The 21,294-nt window shown below is 37.8% G+C and overlaps 1 protein-coding gene across 3 annotated transcripts in view; it reads right to left on the reverse strand.

Annotated features, from left to right (window-relative positions):
- Positions 1–21,294, reverse strand: part of NEBL (nebulette) — a 348,466-nt gene that overhangs the window by 48,051 nt on the left and 279,121 nt on the right. The window contains exons 10-16 of one of the 3 annotated variants that reach the window (XM_060095441.1): positions 16,655–16,759; positions 14,759–14,866; positions 12,204–12,314; positions 9,420–9,530; positions 6,825–6,935; positions 1,767–1,877; positions 1,480–1,590 (exon numbers count right to left, since the gene is read on the reverse strand). The exons of the other annotated variants lie outside the window; for them this stretch is intronic. Coding sequence (XP_059951424.1) covers positions 1,480–1,590; positions 1,767–1,877; positions 6,825–6,935; positions 9,420–9,530; positions 12,204–12,314; positions 14,759–14,866; positions 16,655–16,759 — 768 coding nt within the window. The remainder of the gene's footprint in view (positions 1–1,479; positions 1,591–1,766; positions 1,878–6,824; positions 6,936–9,419; positions 9,531–12,203; positions 12,315–14,758; positions 14,867–16,654; positions 16,760–21,294) is intronic. 3 annotated transcript variants of the gene reach the window in all.

Here is a 21,294-nt window from a genome sequence, read left to right on the forward strand (position 1 = left end):
ACAGAGCAACTAAGCCCACGTGCCACAACTACTGAAGCCTGCGCTCTAGAGCCCGCGAGCCACAACTACTGAGCCCGTGTGCCACAACTACTGAAGCCCACGCACCTAGAGCCCATGCTCTGCAACAAGAGAAGCCACCATAATGAGAAGCCTTCTCACTGCAACGAAGAGTAGCCCCCACTCGCCACAACTAGAGAAAGCCCATGCGCAGCAACGAAGACCCAACACAGCCAAAAGTAAAATATAAATAAATAAATAAATAAAATTCTTGCTCCTGATTGGCAGGAGGAACTTGGTTCTTTGGGACATGAGTCCACCTTCTCCCCAGGATTGCTGGCTTCCTCAATAAAGCTATCTTTCCTTTTACCCAACACTTGTCTCTCAGTATTGGATTCTTTTTTTTTTTTTTTTTTTTTTGCGGTACGCGGGCCTCTCACTGTCACGGCCTCTCCTGTTGCGGAGCAAAGGGTCCAGACGCACAGGCCCAGCGGCCATGGCTCACGGGCCCAGCCACTCCATGGCATGTGGGATCCTCCCGGACCGGGGCACGAACTCGTGTCCCCTGCATCGGCAGGCGGACTCTCAACCACTACGTCACCAGGGAAGCCCAGTATTGGATTCTTGAGTGACAATCTGCTGAACCTGAGTTCTGTAACACTCTCATTTTAAACCAGTGAATGTTTAGACTCTTTGCTCATGTCAACCAGAATTTTGACAAATTGTTAAAAATTACTTCAACACAAACCCCATTAACCAAATTCAATTCCTTCATCATTTTTCTTTAACCATTTTATTTTTTTATTCCCTTTACTATCTTTCCATTAGGATTCATTCTTTTTATAACAAATTTTATAACAAAGAAATTATTCACTAATGAATATTTTTGCCCAAATCAGATTTTATCTGATTAACTTTCTTCTTCCAATAAACACTTTCTTTTGTGGTTATTATTTCTCTCACATCCAGTTTTCTAGAGGATATGTCACGGGTATACCTGGCAAATTAAATTTTATCAAGAAAACTTAGTTCTTCCATTACATTTTAGTTAATATTCAATTTCACCTTGTGCAGTTTTATTCACTCTTAGTTTCAGTTGAAGTTGATTATTTTAATTAAAACATTCATGATGAAATGGATAAAAGACAAATTGTTTGTAATTTTTTTCTGTAGTATAAGCATTAGAGCCAAGTTCACAATAGAGTCAAAAAATGGAAATTAAAAAGGTGAAAATGCCCTTGGACCCAAAACAGAGGGCCCCAACACGGGCGCTCTGACACTCAATAATGTCTGTTGAACTGAAACTATAGTTGTCCCTTTCATTAATGAGGTAATCAGGTTTGGTCAATGGTTCCTTTATAATAGAGTGCATTGACTTTGAATAGAAAGCCCTCAAAAAGACACCAATCACAGAGACACACACAGCACAAGGTGACTGGATATTAGAATACATTATCCTAAGCATCTTCATTCTCTACCAACCTGGCTATAGATTTCAGATGCCCTCTTGGCTCGAAGCATATCTGGGATATCCATGCTCACTTGCATTCCTTTCCCTTTAATTTCATTTTCTAAGTCTTTCTTATATTCTTTCTAAAAGAACAGAAAACAATCTTCAGAGCTTTGCATGGCCTTCCATAGCAATGTAGATATTTATGTGTTTGAATCTCAATGCCATATGGAATTGGCATATGGAAACACAACTTATACTTTTTCTGTACACAATTCGATATGTTTGTTTTAAACTTTGTGTGCCATTAGTTTCTTACCTGGCTGGCCATTTCAGATGCTTTCTTAGCTCTCTGGATATCGAGGGTACCTGTGCTCACCTGCATGCCTTTCCCTCTAATTTCAGTCTCCAGATCTCTTTTATAATCTTTCTGCAGAAAATAAAACCTGCAATTAGGGCTTTACAGTAACTTGAAAATCTGTGTTGAAAAACTCGATGTCATTTTTGACATCAAGATCATGGCTTTTAGAAATAAGTCGGACCTTTATGTCTTTTATTTCTAGGAAACAACAAAGATTTTTAATTTGTGGCAAGAACACAACTTGGAGTGATGTATTCACAAGGAATCAGGAGGCTTTTCTCTACTAACCTGACTTAAGAAAGAAAACAGAGTGAGCTGAGGGAAAATGTTTTATATTTTAATATGGTAAAATTGATAAATTATTGGTTAATATATAACCCAGTTGATGAATATCAATAAAATGTGAGTATAAAGTTGTCAGGTCTTGTTCTGTAGTGAATAATTGCTGGTTGCTTCCCTGGAATCCTACTCCTCTTTTTCCTTCATTAGCTCCTTGATTTGCCACTGGGCAACTCACTGCTTCCTGTTCTAAACCCCCAGCTTGGCTGAGACTGGCCGCTATCCAAGGGCCCCATTGGGCTGAAGCAAATCGTTATAGCCCACCCCTGGCCCTTCATGATCGGTTCAAGGATAGGTACGTTTCTTTTTCCACACAGGGTATCAAGAGACTTTCTCTTTCCTTCTGGACATGAATAGAGAAGTCTGTAGCCCTAGGATCTGCCAGATGTCTCTTTGCAAACAGGAGAAAAAAGCCTGCCTGAGAACAGAAAGATAGAAAATGAAATGGAATCACACTGTTTGAGTCCTAGATCAAGCCACGCCCAAGAATTCCTCTACTGTTTGGTTACAAGAACAATAAGTTATCTGCTTTTTTGAGCCAGCTTGAGTTGGATTACCTGTTACTTATAATGAAATGTCATAATTACACAGACACAACTGTCTTAAGAGACTCTTGTCACATCTTAAAACTGATTATAAAATTCAGCAAGCTGTACTTTTATAATTGTATATTTTTCTGTATGTATGTTTTTCATCAATGAAAATTATATTAAAAGGAAAAAAACTATTGATTATCTCCTATTAAATTCTTTCAAAAACAGTTCTTTTCTATTATGTTGACATACTCTAGATTTGTGATTCCCTGCTCTAAAGTAAATTTTGCTTTGCTTATTTGTGGTGTTCTAAATTTAGAGAAGTTGTAAACAAAAATCTCAATCTCAGAGAAATACTATATTTTTCCCCATCTACTACCCATAAATCTGCCTATTTTCACTGACTTACAGTCTCAGTTTCACTTTTCAAATGAAAGTTCAAGTAATAATGTTTAACTTTCAAACTAATAATATTAAATTATTACTATGTCTGTAAAAAGCTCTGTTTTTAGCAAGCCTCTTTAGGCCCAAAAGCAAAACACCTCATTTGAAGGGCAATATATGTAGAAACTAAGGTACTGATCATAGATTGCCACCGAAGTCTCACGGTAGGAGTATGTCATCTAATTTTCTGATATGAACTTTCAAATCTAAAAGCATTCAAAAGCACATAAATAGACTACATAGGACACTAATCACATCAGTTAATATTGATGCATAATAAAATACCCTAAAACTTAGAAAACTTAAAAGAAAAACATGATGACATCTAGGTTCCAAGCAAGTCCCAATGCACACATGCTTTTAGAGCCTGAGTCAAATCTGTTAATGACCCAGTGGCTAAAGAAAGTCACATGGTCAAGCCCACAGGTACAGGAAGGTTTGAATATTAGATGTCATTAGTGTAATAATATAGCACATTGACTTTACCTGAAAAAATAAACATTGAGCTATAGCAAAGTCCCTAAGTCTGGTTGAAAAGGATCTGAGAGCCTGTCATTTGGGCAAACTGGGACATGGTTATAATTACATGCAAATGAGGCCTCCGGATTACAAAGATAATAGCATCACCCAAATTGGTTTAAGCTACTTGTAACCACAGTACAGCTGACTCCCCTAGGCCTGTTTTTCCCATAGGCTCTCAATAACAAAAATGCACCATTTTCCTAGTAAGTTTGAGCCTTGAACAACATGGGTTTGAACTGCGTGGGTTCACTTATACATGGATATTTTTCAGTAGTAAATACCACAGTACTACCTGGTCCGTGGTTGGATCAATCAGTGGGTGCAGAGGAACCACAGATACATAGGGGAGACCATAAATTATATGTGGGTTAACCCCCCTGTGTTGTTCAAGTGTCAACTGTATACAGTCCCAAGGTATTCAGAGAAATCTAAACCAGCATATGGCTGAATAAAGTAATGTATTACCATACTAAGGAAAGATGCAACACTCCAACTTTTCATAAAAGGAATGTCACAGAAGGTTCTTAGGTAAAAGTGTGAAATGCAAAATTTCCATTCTTCCCACATTCTTTTCTCCAGAGGAAGTATGCTTTCTTTTGGCTTCAAGTCTCAGATCCATGAGGGTGATTTGGAAAACTCTTCTACAGCTCCAAATTCCCCACCCCACTCCCACACTCCAATCCAGGACCTTAACTAATACTGGATGTCACACTCTCCTCGTAATAACAAAAATAGCAGAAAATTGTAAGTAGTGATTTGATAGTTACTGGGTAGTTAGCTACTCAGAAGCTCAAGGAGGCCACCATAAGAAAGTACTAATAAATCTAAGAAATGAGTGACGGGCTTCCATGGTGGCGCAGTGGTTGAGAGTCCGCCTGCCGATGCAGGGGACACGGGTTCGTGCCCCGATCCCGGAGGATCCCACATGCCGCGGAGCGGCTGGGCCCGCGAGCCATGGCCGCGGAGCCTGTGTGTCCGGAGCCTGTGCTCCGCAGCGGGAGAGGCCACAGCAGTGAGAGGCCCGTGTACAGCAAAAAAAAAAAAAAAAAAAAAAAAAAAAAAAAAAAAAAGAAATGAGTGACAAGAGCGAGCACAAGAAAGAACCAACCGTGCAAAAACCAGGGGAAGGACTTTCAGGAAGACTGCAGCACTGTACAGAGACCATAAAACTTGTGGAGGTACAGCGTGGAAGCCTGTTAGGCTAGAACATAACGAGCAAGGGAAGAAGGGTATGGGATTGGGGATGAGCAGCAGGGGGCTCTGAAACCAGAGCAGGGAGTATGGCGCCCATGCTGCCCGTGACTGGAAGCCACTGGAGAGTTTTCAGTGGGAGGAATCACATAACTTAATTCTTCCAGGATTGTTCTGGCTGCTGGGTAGAGAATGGGTACTAAGGGGTCAATGATGGAAGCAAGATTCTGGTTAGGAAGCGACTGTAATGATCCAGGTGATAGAGATGGTAGATTGGATGAGGGTGGGGGAGAGTAGATGGATCTAGGAAGTCATTATGGGGCTGGAGTAAATGAAACTTGCTGCCTAGAGAAATCAAAGTGACTTCTGGGATTTCACTGACACCATTTGCTAAGAAGAGGGTGGAAGAGGGAAGCAGATCCAGGGAAAAATTAAGGGTTTTCGGCGTGTAATGTTGAGTCCCTGTTACAATACATTTAAACGTCATTTACATATGGTAATGCCTATGGGACATTAGATGTAAATGGTTGCATATTCACATCCACGTTATAGAACACAATTTTTCTATAAGAATGAAGTAGAACTATGTGAAGTAACATGGAAAAGGGTCCGTAATATTTAGTGAGAAAAGCAAGCACAAAGTACATGGTATTTATTTAAGGTTTTTTTAAGTCACTGTGTGCACATGGTATTTATTTAAGGATTTTTTAAGTCTCTAAGGGTTTTTTTTTTAAGTCTTTATATACAAATAAAAATGGACCTGGAAGGCTCTACAGCAAATTCACAACAATGGCTATCTCTCAGGGGGATGACAAAATTAAGGGCAGAGTCAAAGAAGGTTTTCAAGTGACTGTTCAGCATGCATCCTTCCACCCATCCCCACCATTTCTAAATGGAATCCCTATTGGTCAAGAATTCTCTGGCATCCCTAGTTTCTTTGACTAAGTCACTTATGGCTATTCCATTCCCCTGGCCAGTACCTAACCCTGGGGATGGAAGCAGATCCCAACACAGCAGTAACTCCCCCGGCAGTTAATCAGCTACCTCTCAACCTCCAGATTTCCTGGGTGGGACTCCGTCCTAAGCCAGCTCTTCCTAACTGCACTTGTCACATCGTAGCTCTCTCTGTAACCCCACTGAAGCCTCACCCTAGCCAGCCTTGAGGTAAGTGAGCTGCACCCCTTAACCTGTACCCCAACTTTCTCTTTATGTATTCTTCTTCTAAGTCATCTGTTCCCAAATACTCTCTGCTCCAGTGGTCCTGTTACATTTTCAAAATTTCTGGGGGAATTCAAGAGATGTGGAACTGATTCTGGGGTATTTCCTTCAAAAATACACATTTCCTTCTGACTGCTACAACTGTGTTATTTTGTATCTATCATGTCATAGCATCTAAGACAAAATTTCTAAATTAATATCCTGTTGTTCATGTGTTACATGAAGAAGAAAATGGCATTAGATGAATGAACCTCAACCCAAAATGCTGACCCTACAGAAATTTCAGACGTGTTGATGAGGTCAACAGATGATATTTTGAGAACATGCAACCACATCACACAGAAATGGCATGATTGTCATGTTATAGTCTCGATGTGTGATTCTCAAGTTCTGCTCACCAAGTTGGAAACGCAGATATGCCAAGTAGCACACGATCCATCCTTAAAGAAAAAATGGTATGAAAATGTTTATCATAGTTTAAAATTAACATGAAATTTGTATTACGGAATAAAGTGAGCAGGTGTGTGTGTGTATGTGTTCTATTAAAATGCCTTTCCCCAAGTTTTCTTTGATATACTTCAAGTTAATGAGCAAAGCGGAAACTGTAAATTTTCCCAGTAAGCATGATGACTGCAGATGGTTTCCATTCCAAACTGTTAAACTAGTCACAGAAAGCTTTGGAAAATTTCATGTACTAATCAGTTTGTTATTATGATTTGTTAAGTTCCAAAATACGAGTCTCAAGGTCTGCATCACTCACTCTACTAACCTCACTAGCTATCTCAGAAGCTCTTTTGGCATGCTGAATTCCAAGGGTGTCAGTGCCAACTTGCATTCCCTTCCCTTTAATTTTTGATTCCAGATCTTTCTTGTATTCTTTCTGTAAAAAAGCAACATTTTACAACGTTCAGACACTCAGGGGACAAACATACATCTGTATTCAATGATACCAAAAATGGCTAAACATATTTTTTTAAAAAAGAAAATATAGTTTACTTTGTATTATGAATGACCACCTAGAACTAAATTTTCTGAACTGCTTAGAACTATATTCACTATTCTCACTGAAGAAGAGTATATGTACACTCTGAAGATTTTTATTATAAAAAGGCAATTGCCAGGTGAGAATCTTCCCTGACAATTGTCTTGAGGCCTGAAGGATAGAGGCAAGTTTAAATGAGTTGATATTTTAGAAAGACTGATTTTGTGGTCAGAGCACTCTTGGCTGTGTGTGTGACGTTGGAAATATTTCTTCACATTTCTGCTTTACTCATCTGCAAATGGGGACAATAATTCCTCCATGTGCAGGATCACTGGGAGGATCAGTGAGACAGCACGTAGCCTGGTGCCCAGCGCAGCGCGGGTGCTCGGTAACTGATCGCTTTTTCTGGTCTTTTACTCCTATGCCCACATGCTAAGACCTGGGTTTTTTTGCTTCTCCTGCTACCATGTTGCCATTCAACTTTCACTAGCTGAACTCTGCCGTTGACAGTTTAAAACAACTTCTCCAAGTATTACTGACAAGTGATTTACAAGATCTGACTCTGTCACTGGGCATGTCACCACCACAACAGAAGAATTTGTAGAAAATTACTAACGCAGGTAAGTGTAATGACAATATTAGCCAAAGACATCGTGGCAGACAGCTGCTGTTTCTGCCCGAACAGCATCTATTCCTCCCTCTTCTGGCAAAAAGTTCTACCATTTTCTCTTGAGGAATTGCCTCTAACCCCTCTCGATCCATAAACTTTGGGTGGGTTGATTTCCTACTACCCACATATATCTTTAATTCCACTAAAATGCTTTTAATGTCTCCTTTAATTTATGTAAAGAACACTAGCCAAAGACAAATGCAAATCTTTAAAAACACATATCAATTTAGGATATTTTATATTTAAAACATCATTAAACTACCTAGAAAGTTAACTGACTCCTGACTCCAGACTTGATTGGGTCAAGTGTGGGCACAGGACAGAAGGTGACCCAATGAGATTCAATCCTTAGACCTTAATCCTATTTTAAAGAAACAGATGCTCACTTCCTACTGGGATTAGTGGCCACAGATATGAGTTATCCTGTCGTGAAGAGGGGCCATCACATAGAAGCAGCCTCTCACAAATGAAGCAACTGTGAAGATAACAGAACTGAGGGATGAAGGAAGAGAGACATCATTCGAATTCCAACCTGAAGGAAACCTGATCTTAGGATTTCTCTGTTCTTAAACCAAAACAAAGTTTCTCTGTTGCTTAACCCAGTTTGAGTTGGGTTTCTATCATTTGCAACCTAATAGGGTCATCACCATCATCACCACCACCATCATCGCCGCTGTTTATTAACATATGGGAATAAAGCTTTAAATTTTTTCACCGCTAAAGTCAGCCAGGTTCTCCTCAAAGCACAGTACCATTATTTACTATTAAAGTAATGACATAACGCAAGGATTAAAGGATTTAAAGCACTTCAGAGGCACTTCATTCTTATAAATTTCATGTAAAGTAAGTAATGGCCACTATCATCTTATACAGAGGTTTAAGTGGACTCACTTAGTAGCTAGACAAGGACTAGGACAGTCATTTTGTTTATGGGCAGGACAGCATGGGAACTTTTTTTTTTTTTTTTGCAGTACGCGGGCCTCTCACCGTTGTGGCCTCTCCTGTTGCGGAGCACAGGCTCGGGACGCGCAGGCTCAGTGGCCATGGCTCACGGGCCCAGGCGCTCCGCAGCACGTGGGATCCTCCCGGACCGAGGCACGAACCCGCGTCCTCTGCATCGGCAGGTGGACTCTCAACCACTGCGCCACCAGGGAAGCCCCAGCATGGGAACTTTTAAACTACAGTTATTGACAAACCATGATAACACACCTTCCTAATATACCTTTCACTTGTTTAAAAGATGAAGTTAAACCTTATTAAATAATTTTGGTTAATTATATAGAATTTTCTCTAAAATGAGGAAATGGTCATTTGTCTCGCACCACATAGACAGGAGATGGTGAGCATCATTTTTTTAAATTCATTGATTGGGAAAAGATGATCAGGTCATAGCTGCTTATAATCATCTTACACATAAAAGCTGTGGAACATTTATACTGTATACAGTTGACCCTTAAACAACAAGAGGATTAATCCACCTATTACTTATCATCGGCTCTCCACATCCAAGGTTCCTCAGCATCCACAGATGCAACCAACCACGGACCGGGGAGTACTGTAGAATTTACAATTGAAAAATACATATAAGGGGACCTGCACCGTTCAAACCCATGTTGTTCAAGGGTCAACTGTAAAATCTCTGAGAAAGATTTACAGACAAGGAAATCAGCTGAAAATTCATACATTCTCAATTGTTAAATAAATGTACTCACCTCACTAGCCATTTCAGATGCACGTTTTGCTCTCTGAATATCAAGTACTTCTGAATTAAGTTCCATTCCTTTCCCTTTTATTTCATTTTCCAAATCTTTTTTATATTCCTTCTATGAGACAAGAATATTACTGCTTGAAATTTACTAGGAAACTCTAATTTATATATTGTTTTACATGTTTTCCAGAGACCACAGAAAGAAAATATTTCTAGAAAGGAATGAACCAGATTTCTGAGCATTCATGCGCTTTATTTCCTACAGATACTTCATTTTCTTTTTTAATCATGTTTGAGTGGCTTCCATATTATCAGTCTTTTTTCTTTCATCCTTTCCTCTCATATATTTTGGTACCATATTGGTGCCATATTTTAAAAAGACATCTTCCCTTTAAATGGTGAGGAAGATCTTAGGAATGCATGTTTCTTACTAATTATTTGAAGTATTTCTTTGAAAGCTGTCTATAAAATATGAATCATCAAAAGAACATAATTGGAAAAGAATGAAAAATTACAAAATCAAAAGGACTGATATGGCCAAAATTTTTTTAAAGTTTCCGTTTTATTCAAAGATTTGTAAAACCAAATAATTTCCTACAGATTGATAATATATAGTCTGAATTTTGTCCATTTAAATATATGTTAAGTAGATCCAAATGTCTTTACTAATCCTTACATATAACATGGGATTTTTGGGGGGGGTTAATGAATTTCTTGTCTTCTTACTAATTGAATTATGAAAACAATATATATCTTAATCCAATTCAACTAGGCTGCCTTTATGACTAACTTGTCAGATGAAAGATGAGACTTCCTTTAATGATCAGAAATCATGTTCTAGTTAATTCTAGGATTCATTTGATGTTATTTTCTCTTTGTCCAGTTTAATTAAATTAGCCAGTACTCTGCTTAACTAATAGCCTACAAGACATTGTAATGAACTGCATGTTTTGGAAAGAGCTCTGGAGTCAAATGACCTGGATGAAAGTCAGAGTTCTTTCACTTATTTGGTCATGTGACCTTCAAGAGAACTTTAAGTAACTGAGCCTTGATTTCCACACTAACAAAATGAAAATAAAAGTACTTGTCCTACCAGTGTCAAGGACAATTGACAAAATCAAATGAAATGAAGTATAAAATGATACTTTGAGTACTTTAAATGGCAACAGAAATGCAAAGACCATAAAGTAAAGAATGAGAAGACAATTTAAAGCTAAATGCTCACACTTTCAAAGGGAAGTCACAATTTCATTAAGCTACTGAGTCTCTTTCTAAAATTAGACATCACTATAACTTAAAAGATTTTTAATCATCGTCTCTAGGCTTTTTTCCTACACTGATGCATACATTCTGAATCAGTAAGTCTAAAATAAGATTTGCTCAAAAAGAAAAATAAAAGAGAATGGCGATGGCATGTATATTAAAGCCATTTTTTTTTTTTTTGGCCACGCCATGCAGGATCTTAGCTCCCTGACTAGGGATCGAACCCAGGCCGCCTGCAATGGATGCACAGAGTCCTAACCATTGGACCACCAGGGCATTCTTAAGTCATTTATGATTCTCAAAATAGATCTCACATTGTCATTTGTATGTAAATAAGAAAAAGATTCCCCTTTAAAAAATTCATATAAATAGTGCATATTTTTTAAATGGAAGACAATAATAGCAGGAAGCTTCCACATGATCAACCTTCAACTTCAAAAGCTTTTAATAGGATCTAGAAGTGAGGAGAGGTAGGGTAGCAAAGACTCTCTTCCATAAATTATATGCCTATTTCAGCCCAGCATATATTACAACAGTGAATCACATTAAATTTCTAAAAGCACTTAAATGGTAAAGGCCAGTTGGCATTTGCTTATTAAAAAAGTTCATGATGATTCATGTCTGTGTAGGTAATTATACTCCAATTTATTTCACTGGTTTAAGACATTTCTTTCAGAAATAGTTTCTTCAGTTCAAAATTCTGGATGAAATGGAGTTCTCTAACGCTTTCTCTTAATGTAAAGAGAATCTGTTTAAACAGGGAATTGAAAGAGCTCCAGGTTACTTAGCAACCATTTTTAAAAAAAAAGAAACAAAAACAAAACTTTTAAACTGTGAACATGATATTTTTAATTGTTAGATTTGAGGGCCTTAATATTCAACAAATTTAATACACTGTGAGCCAAAATGTGCCACTAAGTTTGGGGGTTGGGAGGAAGTCCTGCTGAGTATAAAATGAAAAATGGACATGAATTCCTATGTTCTATACGCTAAACATATTATTTTTCCCTACTTAGAACAAAAAACACTTATAAATGTACCATTTATCCAGACTGTCACACATAAGCACCTCATTTCTGATATCAAATGTCATGAGAATGCTGCAGGGAAGTCACAGGAAAAAATGGTTCCAATACATGTTTTTACAATAACTAAATTTGAGAGAATCAAGCTTGCCTCATCCATATTGAAAATATTTTTTTGAAAAACTAACTGCTATAAAGCTGTAAAACTACTTATAGAGCTTCTAAGCTACAACCCAAACACAAAATCAAACTATTTTTCAAGTTTTTCCAGGAAATCTGGGTAATTTCTTCCCTCATCTTTAAATGGAAATGTTAACACTTACCTGTTTTTAATGAAAATGGAAAACTCTATTAGTAAAGCTCAAAGTGAGGGAAAGAGTAATGGATGAGTAACTCAAACACTGAATTAGAGAATTAGTAGAGAATTGTTTAGTACCTATTTCCTGGGTTATTTCTTTAAATGTCTTTTGTAGAATTGTATAGCAACAGTAGGATCATACCTCCTTCAGAAGGCTGGTGATGTACTTTACATGTAAAAACTCTGGAGTCTTGTCTAAATCCATCGATGACCTTCCTTTAATCTCCTTCTCAAAATCCTCTCTGTAAACTTTCTGTTAGATAAGACCATATGATTTTAAATTTAGAAAATATTAGTGACTGTTGAAAAGATACTAGAACAAGGGTTCCCGGAACAAAATTGATGTTTTTCATATATAATTTTACCACCTCTGAGTATTTTATTTACAGGAAAATAACTCCAACTTTATCGTAAATTTTAGAATTCTACCAAACAAAAGCAGGCTCTTCAAGTACACCGGCTCCCTCTAGGAAAGCATTCTGAGAGGGGCTACTTAATATCTCAGACTCTGTTATTGTTTGACATCAGCCCATTTCAGGAGGAGAACCAATACAACTGGCTATTTGACTGGATCACCTGATTGGTTCACCCAAAAGATAGTGGATCCGCCCACTGGAAGAAAATCTAGAGGCATGGAAATCCACTCAAACCAAAGTAGAATGAACGTTTATGTCCTCATCGTCCCTCTTAATTGTTAGTCTTATGTGAATTCAAGGAAGACCATTTCTGGAAATTCCCTGGTGGTTCAATGGTTAAGACTTGGCACTTTCACTGCCGAGGGCTGGGGGTGGCGGAGAGGGGCAGTTGGTGGAGGGGTGGGGGTGTCAATCCTTGATCCGGGAACTAAGACCCTGTAAGCAAGCCACGTGGCACAGCCAAGAAAAAAAAGAGACCATTTCTAAAATGTAATGAGGCTGGAGGAGATTTTCCTTTAATGATTTTGGCATTGAGACTATTTCTCTACCATCTATGGAGTTGATATGAATCAAGTTACACTGTGAGGAGAGTCTTATCTGGAACCTGATAAACTGTTCTTTGGGTAAGAGTTCACGACAAGAAATGAAAGAAGATTGTGGAGGGCCTAAATCCATATCCCCGTCTGCCTCTTTGACATTGCCACCCTTTGGTTATTAGGCTCTAAATTCTACATTTGAGCTAGGCGTTTGAAAATCAATGGAAACCCAGGATTCATGACTATAAAAACAGTCTCCTTAAATAACAAAAATATCCATCCATGTGTAATATTTATTAGACAAATAAGGGTCCAGATTTTACCAGCTAAATATTTTATTCAAATTGCAACACAAAGATCATACAAATAAACAAATTCTGCATGAATTTATTCCTATTAATACAAAATGAAAAGCTATTTCCAGGATCATTATGTACTTATTACAGGGATAGGTAATTGTACACAGAAATTCTCCAAACTGTGAGGGAGGATAAGAGAATACGCTGTCCCCTCCCCTACATTTGAGTTACACATGGCCATTTACCATTTAACAAACAATCCAGGAATAGCCATGAGAAATAGATGTTCTGTAAAAACTAACAGAGCTAATTAAGAAGAAAACATACTGAATTAAAGGAACTACAGACACACCAAAGAACAATGATGAGAAGTGGTCCTCTTTGTGTGGAACTAACTGAGATCATAATTATAAAGCTGAATCTAGGGCATTTTGAGGCCAAAAGTGACTCTAAGAAATGAAATACAAATATATGTACATTTATTTATTTCATATTTTTCACTTCAAAAGGCCCTTCTCTGAAAAAGAAATTATTTGACAGAAGTAACTCACTAAGGAAGATTGACGATGACTTGAACTCGCCAGTATATGACTAGAAAATGGAAAAAAACACTGAAGTATGCTTTTTATAGGAGAGCTCTATTTGTGGAACAGAAGACAAAGCACTTTTCAAAGCCAGATTTAGAGATTTCCTCTAGAAAACACACTGGCTTAACCTACATCTGGCATTAGAAGAAAGTGAGAGAAGCTTAGTTATAGGCTATAACAAAAACATTAGTGGCTTTTCCTGAGTTCATACTTAGCTTTACCTGTGGGAAGCTCTTAAAGAAGCACATGGTCAAGCTTATCCCTTAGGAATAAGAACCATCTCTTGTATCTACTTCACTGGTCCTGCATTTAAAGACATCTTTCACATCAAACTTTGTCTAAGACTTTTAGATATATTATTTTTCTAGTATAAAATTTATCTGCCAATTTATACAGAATAAATTATAGAGTATAAATCTTTATAGTATAAATGTGGTTCAAAGATATTTTCCATTGGAAGATTTCTTTCTCCTCAAGCCCTGATGAGCAGAAACATAATTGCTGAGCCTAAAAATCTAATAGCCAATGGCTACAATTTAAAGGAAAACATGTCTCAGCCTCTGCAAAGGATAATTCTCCCCTAGTGACAATACCAGAAATCAGAATAGCAAAAATTGAAAGCCAATATTAATGAAAGACCCACACAGTCCACAACGTAAGTTAATTCCACAGCATATAATAAATGTATAACTGCAATTAAACATTAAAGCTGATTTACACCTAATGTCAGAAACAGCCAACCACTGCAGTGTACTTTCTTCCGGACCCACTAAACATTCTGAACCACTCTACTGGTTCCTTTCAATGATAAAACATCAAATTTGCATTAAACAGTTGATAACAAAACAAAGGGACCCACCTCACTCTGCATCTTCTGAGCCTCCTTTGAAGCTTGATATGATGGTGTCTCAACAAATTCAAGCATCGATTTCCCCTTATTTTTCTCATACTCTTCTTTGTACTTAACCTTCATTGAAAAATAGTATAAAAGGCACATAAAGCTCACAAGCCCTTACACAAATAGAGCAAAGTCAAATAAATATATGTGCAAAACAATCACCCTATTTTCTAAAATCACATTCTTCTGGCCATTTAGGTTGATGACTGGGTTCTCTGTGGTTAATGATATACAATGAAAGTAAACAGGTAATATATTAAAAATTTTAAGGGATAAAAATGATTTAGAACTAAATAATGTAGTTCTAGGACTTGTATAAGTATTTAGACAGCTGGGATATATAGATATGTATCATATACGTGGGGTTACATATATAAACACATATGTGATACACACAGGTATAGGTACATATATAGAGAGAAAGACAAAGAGACAGAGAGGCTGAGACAGAGAAAAAAGGAGAGAGAAAAGAGAGAGAGAGAGAGAGAGAGAGAGAGAGAGAGAGAGATCCCCGTGATAACTTTGAATGCCTAGCAGTAAATCATGAACAAGAAGAAAAACATAGCTGTGATTCCCTCTTTCTGACAAAGGAAAGACAGTGTTCTTTGGGACTGCTGAATTTTTCCGTAGACACTGAGTGAAACACACACACAGAGCTTTTATGTGACTTCTTTCAGTTTCACTAAGCATTATTTAATAATATCATAACATGAATTATTTATTGCAGTTACAACCAATCCCCATCTTATTTCAGTTTATAAAATGATCAGTATTTTCTATCTCCTGAAAACAAAAACTAGAATTATATTCTGTAAGCTGTCAGAGTGGTAGGCTTTTTTAGCAATATACCTTCTTAAATTAAATTCACAGAAAAGTTTTGATCATGATTCATTTCACTCAGAAATGTATTTTCATTAAAATCCTTAGGTATAATAATTACTTATGAAATTAGTTCTTAAGTTGTATTATAATAACAATTTTAATGGTAATTAAATCCAAAAGAACCTTTTCAAAACTTAGAACTTTGTGTTGGCAGGAAATATAACAAATTTTTAAATTCCTATTTTTGGGAATACTTTTGTTTTAGAGAAGTATAATAGAATGATCGATGAGAGGGTGTGAAGTATAATAACACATTATGTTAGGATAAAATCTTGTGGGGAAAACGAAATAAAAGTAAGAACACAAGAGAAAAACACATACATTTCCAAACCTTAAAGGAGAGCTGGTTTGTATATTTTTTAAATAAATGAAGGTGGATATCAAATCATTATGCAATTTATGTTCCATGGGATACATTTAAAAGAGTGATGTAAAATTGTATCTTAATAGATGCTAGAATTAACATCTTTTGCAACCATTGAAATTCAGAACCAAAAAAAAGTTATCAACTTTAAAGTGTTCAAGGAAAAAGATATTTTTAAAGATTTCTTTCAGAGAGTACATAGAATTTCATAGTCAAAAGAAACATTAACATAGAATACACTGGTAAGATAGTTTTTCCTTTTTAATGCACTTATAATTGAACTGAGAAATTATAATGAACTTTGTGCCTGGAAAATTACTTTTGCAGCTCAAAATGACAATCAGTACACTATAAAATTGAAATTATGAGATATGATCATCATTTAATTAATTAACTCATATATTGTAAGTTTTAACTTGTGTATAGTAACTATAATATTATGAAATGCCTGCATATGAAACATGGTTCAAGCTTCCCCAGCCCAATAAATATAGACAGCGTAGTGTTTGAGATTTTTTTTCACGACGCACATTCCTTCCAGCAGCTGCACATTCTCGGTTCGGGTACCCGGCAGTGAGTGTTACAGGGTCTGGGTTGGGGAGGTCTCATACCTGACTCTGGAGCATGGCATTGCCTTTATGGTGCAGGTGTTCCACAGCGTCTGTGTCAAAATGATACATGCCTTTGTTTTCCTCAAAAAGCTTTCTATACTCTCGCTAAAATAGAGAACATGAAAATAAAGTCAGAAAAAAACAGGCTGATGAGAGCAACTAATACTTAGGAATGCAAACTGAAAAATGCAAGCCAACAAGAACTGCAAAGCTACCACCAGGTTCCCATGGCTGGTTGTACAAATTTCTGACCCTGCGCTAAACCGACAAAGCAAGATAGACCAGCTCTAGGTGGTCAATGTGAACAGCATCTAAAACACTGAAGAGAAGCAGAGGACAACTGGCTGTAAACACAATGTAAAAGAGATTTGCGACACTGAAGAGTGACAACAGAAAACCTGTGACTTGTGTGAACAGGCAAAGTGGGCAAAATAAAGGCAACTTGTCCTGCCCTTATTCTAGAATAGAAATGTATTTAATTTCATCTACAAGAAGAGAAGGAAAGAAAAGAAGAACATAGGAACGGAAAGCTGGAGTCAGGAAAGAAAAATAAGTTGCATACAATGGTTCAGCCCTGAGAAAGATTGGGGTTCATAAGGAAAATGAGAGGGTGAGAAATAATTCAACTAATTTTCCTAAAAGGAGAGGGTAGGAGGTGTCTGGAAGAGAAACTGAGGAATCTGGGTATGGTTGGTTGCATTTTTAAGGTGAAGAAACTGGATTAAGACATTATTTAGACATACAGACAAAAAGGTAAATTTGGGGCTTCCCTGGTGGCACAGTGGTTAAGAATCTGCCTGCCAATGCAGGGGACACGGGTTCGAGCCCTGGTCTGGGAAGATCCCACATGCGGCAGAGCAACTAAGCCGGTGCACCAGGACTACTGAGCCTGCGCTCTAGAGCCCATGAGCCACAACTACTGAAACCAGCGCACCTAGAGCCCGTGCTCCGCAACGGGAGAAGCCACCGCAATGAGAAGCCTGCACACCGCAATGAAGAGTGACCCCGGCTCACCGCAACTAGAGAAAGCCTGTGCACAACAACGAAGACCCAACGCAGCCAAAAATAAATAAATAAAATAAATATATTTATTTTTTTAAAAAAAGGGTGAATTTGGAAGAGACCAGAATGGATAAGGATGCCAAATTTGGCAAGTGTAGGACTCTAAATACAACAGGCAGCAATAAGACAAAAATTGCTTCCTGATTTTTATCACTGGAGATTTGGACACTTAGTTATTTTGCCTATTTGGAAGAGACTTTTAGAGGTAAATAGTAACTCTCAAAGACTTTTAGAGGTAAATGGTAACTCTCAAAGACTCACGTCTACAGAGACTTAAGCTAAAGTTTGCTGCTCCTAAGACAATGAGGATTTCAGTGAAAATGGCAGTTTTGTGTAGAGTGGAGGGAGAGGTAAGCAGCATTTGAAAGGCAGCAGGAAAGAGCTAGGACATTTGGGTCTTAGGAGATGCTCCAGTGATCTGAGAGTGAAGCAGGAAGAAGGCCCAGTGCCAGGGATGGGAAGGATGGAAGGTCCAAGCGGCCTACACATGAAAACTGCTTTCCCTGGGGACGCATCAATGGTCCCCAGAGGCATTTTCAGCCAATTAGGGAACTAAGACATGTGTCTCCCAAAACTCTAACCAGAATACATTAGGGAGGATAGCAGCCCCAGGAAGCTCATGAAAATGTTCACATAGTACATCTTGACGCAAGAGAACAATCTCTAAATAAATTTTGGCTTCTCTACTAATTTTTTTAAAAAAAGATAATTTCAAAGAATAACAGTATACTTAGAGATGTTATAATTTGATTACAAGTTATTTTATAATATATATTTATAAAATAGTTATGAACTGAATGTAACAAGCTAGGATACATTCCATTACTAAGTTAAAATCCAGAACTAATAAAGTCTGGGATAACGGGTATATATTGAGAAAAGGTCAAAAACTACTGTCCCTAACTCAATGATCTATTGTAGTTACAGAGAATTTCAGAAACTCCTATTTTAAAACCAAAACAAAACCACCCTATTTGAACTAAGATCTGCAAAAGATTACCAATACTTGCTTTTTCTTATATAATAGTCTCTGTTGCCTCCTAGTGGGAATTATACAGAGTAACACACAATATATATTTTTAATTTATGCAGTTATAAAAGAAACTGAAAGCTAATAGAGCTCTATTTTCCAAAGGAAAATGTTCTCTCAAAAATTTAATCAGTATGGCTGTAAAAACTCATAAGACACTAATTTTACTGTACACACTATAATTTTTTAAATTATGATTTATATCAAAGACATTCAGAGGTCTTTAAAAAACAGCCATTTGGGCCTCCCTGGTGGCGCAAGTGGTTGAGAGTCCGCCTGCCGATGCAGGGGATACGGGTTCGTGCCCCGGTCTGGGAGGATCCCATATGCCGCGGAGCGGCTGGGCCCGTGAGCCATGGCCGCTGAGCCTGCGCGTCCGGAGCCTGCGCGTCCGGAGCCTGTGCTCCGCAACGGGGGAGGCCACAACAGTGAGAGGCCCGCATACCGCAAAATAAATAAATAAATAAATAAATAAATAAATAAATAAAATAAAAAACAGCCATTTATACCAAATTGACAACTAATTCTGGCAGAATGTCTGTTTAAGAATTCCCTTACTCAATCTTTTAATAAAATTAAGTTGCCTTTATAAATCAACAAAATCCCAACTCTCTTTACATTAAAATTGAAAAGAAGGCAATTCTGATGTACAATAAATTCAAGCCAGTGTAACATCGTGCAACTTTAATAAGTAGAAACTTCAGAGTAACACCTTTTTTGGCTCAAACTTTCTCTTCCATGAAGTAATTGTTCAATCACAATTCTATCACTGAACAGGAAAAAAATCTATAATCCAGGCAAAAGCAACCTGAATGAAGGTTTAAACTTTATAAGTGGTATATAAAACAAGTGGAATATACAAATTTGCTGGGTTTTCTCTGTTGAAGAGAAAATAGAAACAATTACTATTATTGCTTTTCACCACTATTATAAAATAAAGGTCAATTTTTTTTTTTTTTTGCGGTACGCAGGCCTCTCACTGTTGTGGCCTCTCCCGTTGCGGAGCACAGGCTCCGGACGCGCAGGCTCAGCGGCCATGGCTCACGGGCCCAGCTGCTCCGCGGCATGTGGGATCTTCCCGGACCGGGACACGAACCCGCATCCCCTGAATCGGCAGGCAGACTCTCAACCACTGCGCCACCAGGGAAGCCCAAGGTCAATATTTTTTTAAAGAAATATTGCCTATGAGTGGCATACCTTTTTTCTAGCTACCAAATTTTTGAATTACCACCATGATATTTTTTTGTTGGCTTATTTATACATGAAACCTTGTGTCCTAGGGAAATTTAACCCAAATAGGGATGAGAAAGAGTCCCAGGTCAAATGCTACTGCAATGATCAAACTGGATGAGCAAAGACTAAACATGAAGAAAGCAGAGGCTCAGAGCACAGAAACATATTGATTTTTAGAAGCATACCTACGAGTCGTGGCAGAAAATGTATAATTCAAACAGAGCCACTCAAGGAACAGAGGCATGTGTGCAGAGGAGGAGGGGATAAGCATTGAAATGGCAGGACATTTAAGCATCCAGGGACTGAGTCTAATTCTGTGCCTGACAGTCTCCCAAACTTCATCCCTGCTCGACAGACAGGAAAGAAGAATGGACTGCTTTTCCTCCAGAGACCAGTGATAAGTAATTGATTAATTAATCTCCGTGAATATAAATTATTTACACGCAGATTACGTTTCAAGAAGAAAAGAGGATTACAAAGTAATGAACAGAAGTTTCAATATATCAAAGCCAAGTGTAGACATTTTTAACCTGAACTGAAGCTGTTATCTCATTATTTAATGGTTTGGGAACCAGGTTTTGACTACAGATTTTTCTCATGCATGACCGTGGGTACATCTCTTGAAGATGACTGTTTTCATTTTTTCACATTCTTTGCCAACATATCAATACTTTGCCATCAAATCTGTGCCTGATCCAAAGCAGATATATGATAAATATGGATAATTTTTGAGTAATTATTAAAATAGGTATAGAAATAACTTGAGGTCAAATTAGAGTTCATCATCACCGTGGGCCATTCTGAGATGTAGGAAATACAGGCACAGGTGAGCCAGGGTCATCAGGAATGAGAGCCAGTGCAGTCAGGGTTCAGATGCACTGTGTGCTGGAAACAGCATGTAAGAGCTGAGCTCTGATGGAATGGACCACTTGGCAGTGGACACAGATATTTTCATCAGGACGTGAGGAAATCACCCTCTCCTCCTAGTTGCGTTGAAGAAAACATCGAAACCTTCATAAAAGCATAGCATCAACACAAACGCCCTTGAAATTTATTTTTAAAGAAGATATAATTTAGACTAAGATAAGTTTTATGCTACCTACTGAATACCAGACACTCTGCTCTGGCCTGTACAAAATAAAAGATCCCTGACTGAAGAGCATGACCTCCAAGTGCCTTCAATCTACTACAGAGAAAGAAAGGGGAAGGAGAAAGACAGAAAGGACGCTCGTACAAACACTTGGAAGGGTAGCTGTTCAACAAGAAAGTTTGTATTCAAGAAATATTAAAGAGCTAGCTTTGTAAAGCGACAGCC

Source organism: Mesoplodon densirostris, chromosome 4, assembly GCF_025265405.1.
Source record: "Mesoplodon densirostris isolate mMesDen1 chromosome 4, mMesDen1 primary haplotype, whole genome shotgun sequence".
NCBI lineage: Eukaryota > Metazoa > Chordata > Mammalia > Artiodactyla > Ziphiidae > Mesoplodon > Mesoplodon densirostris.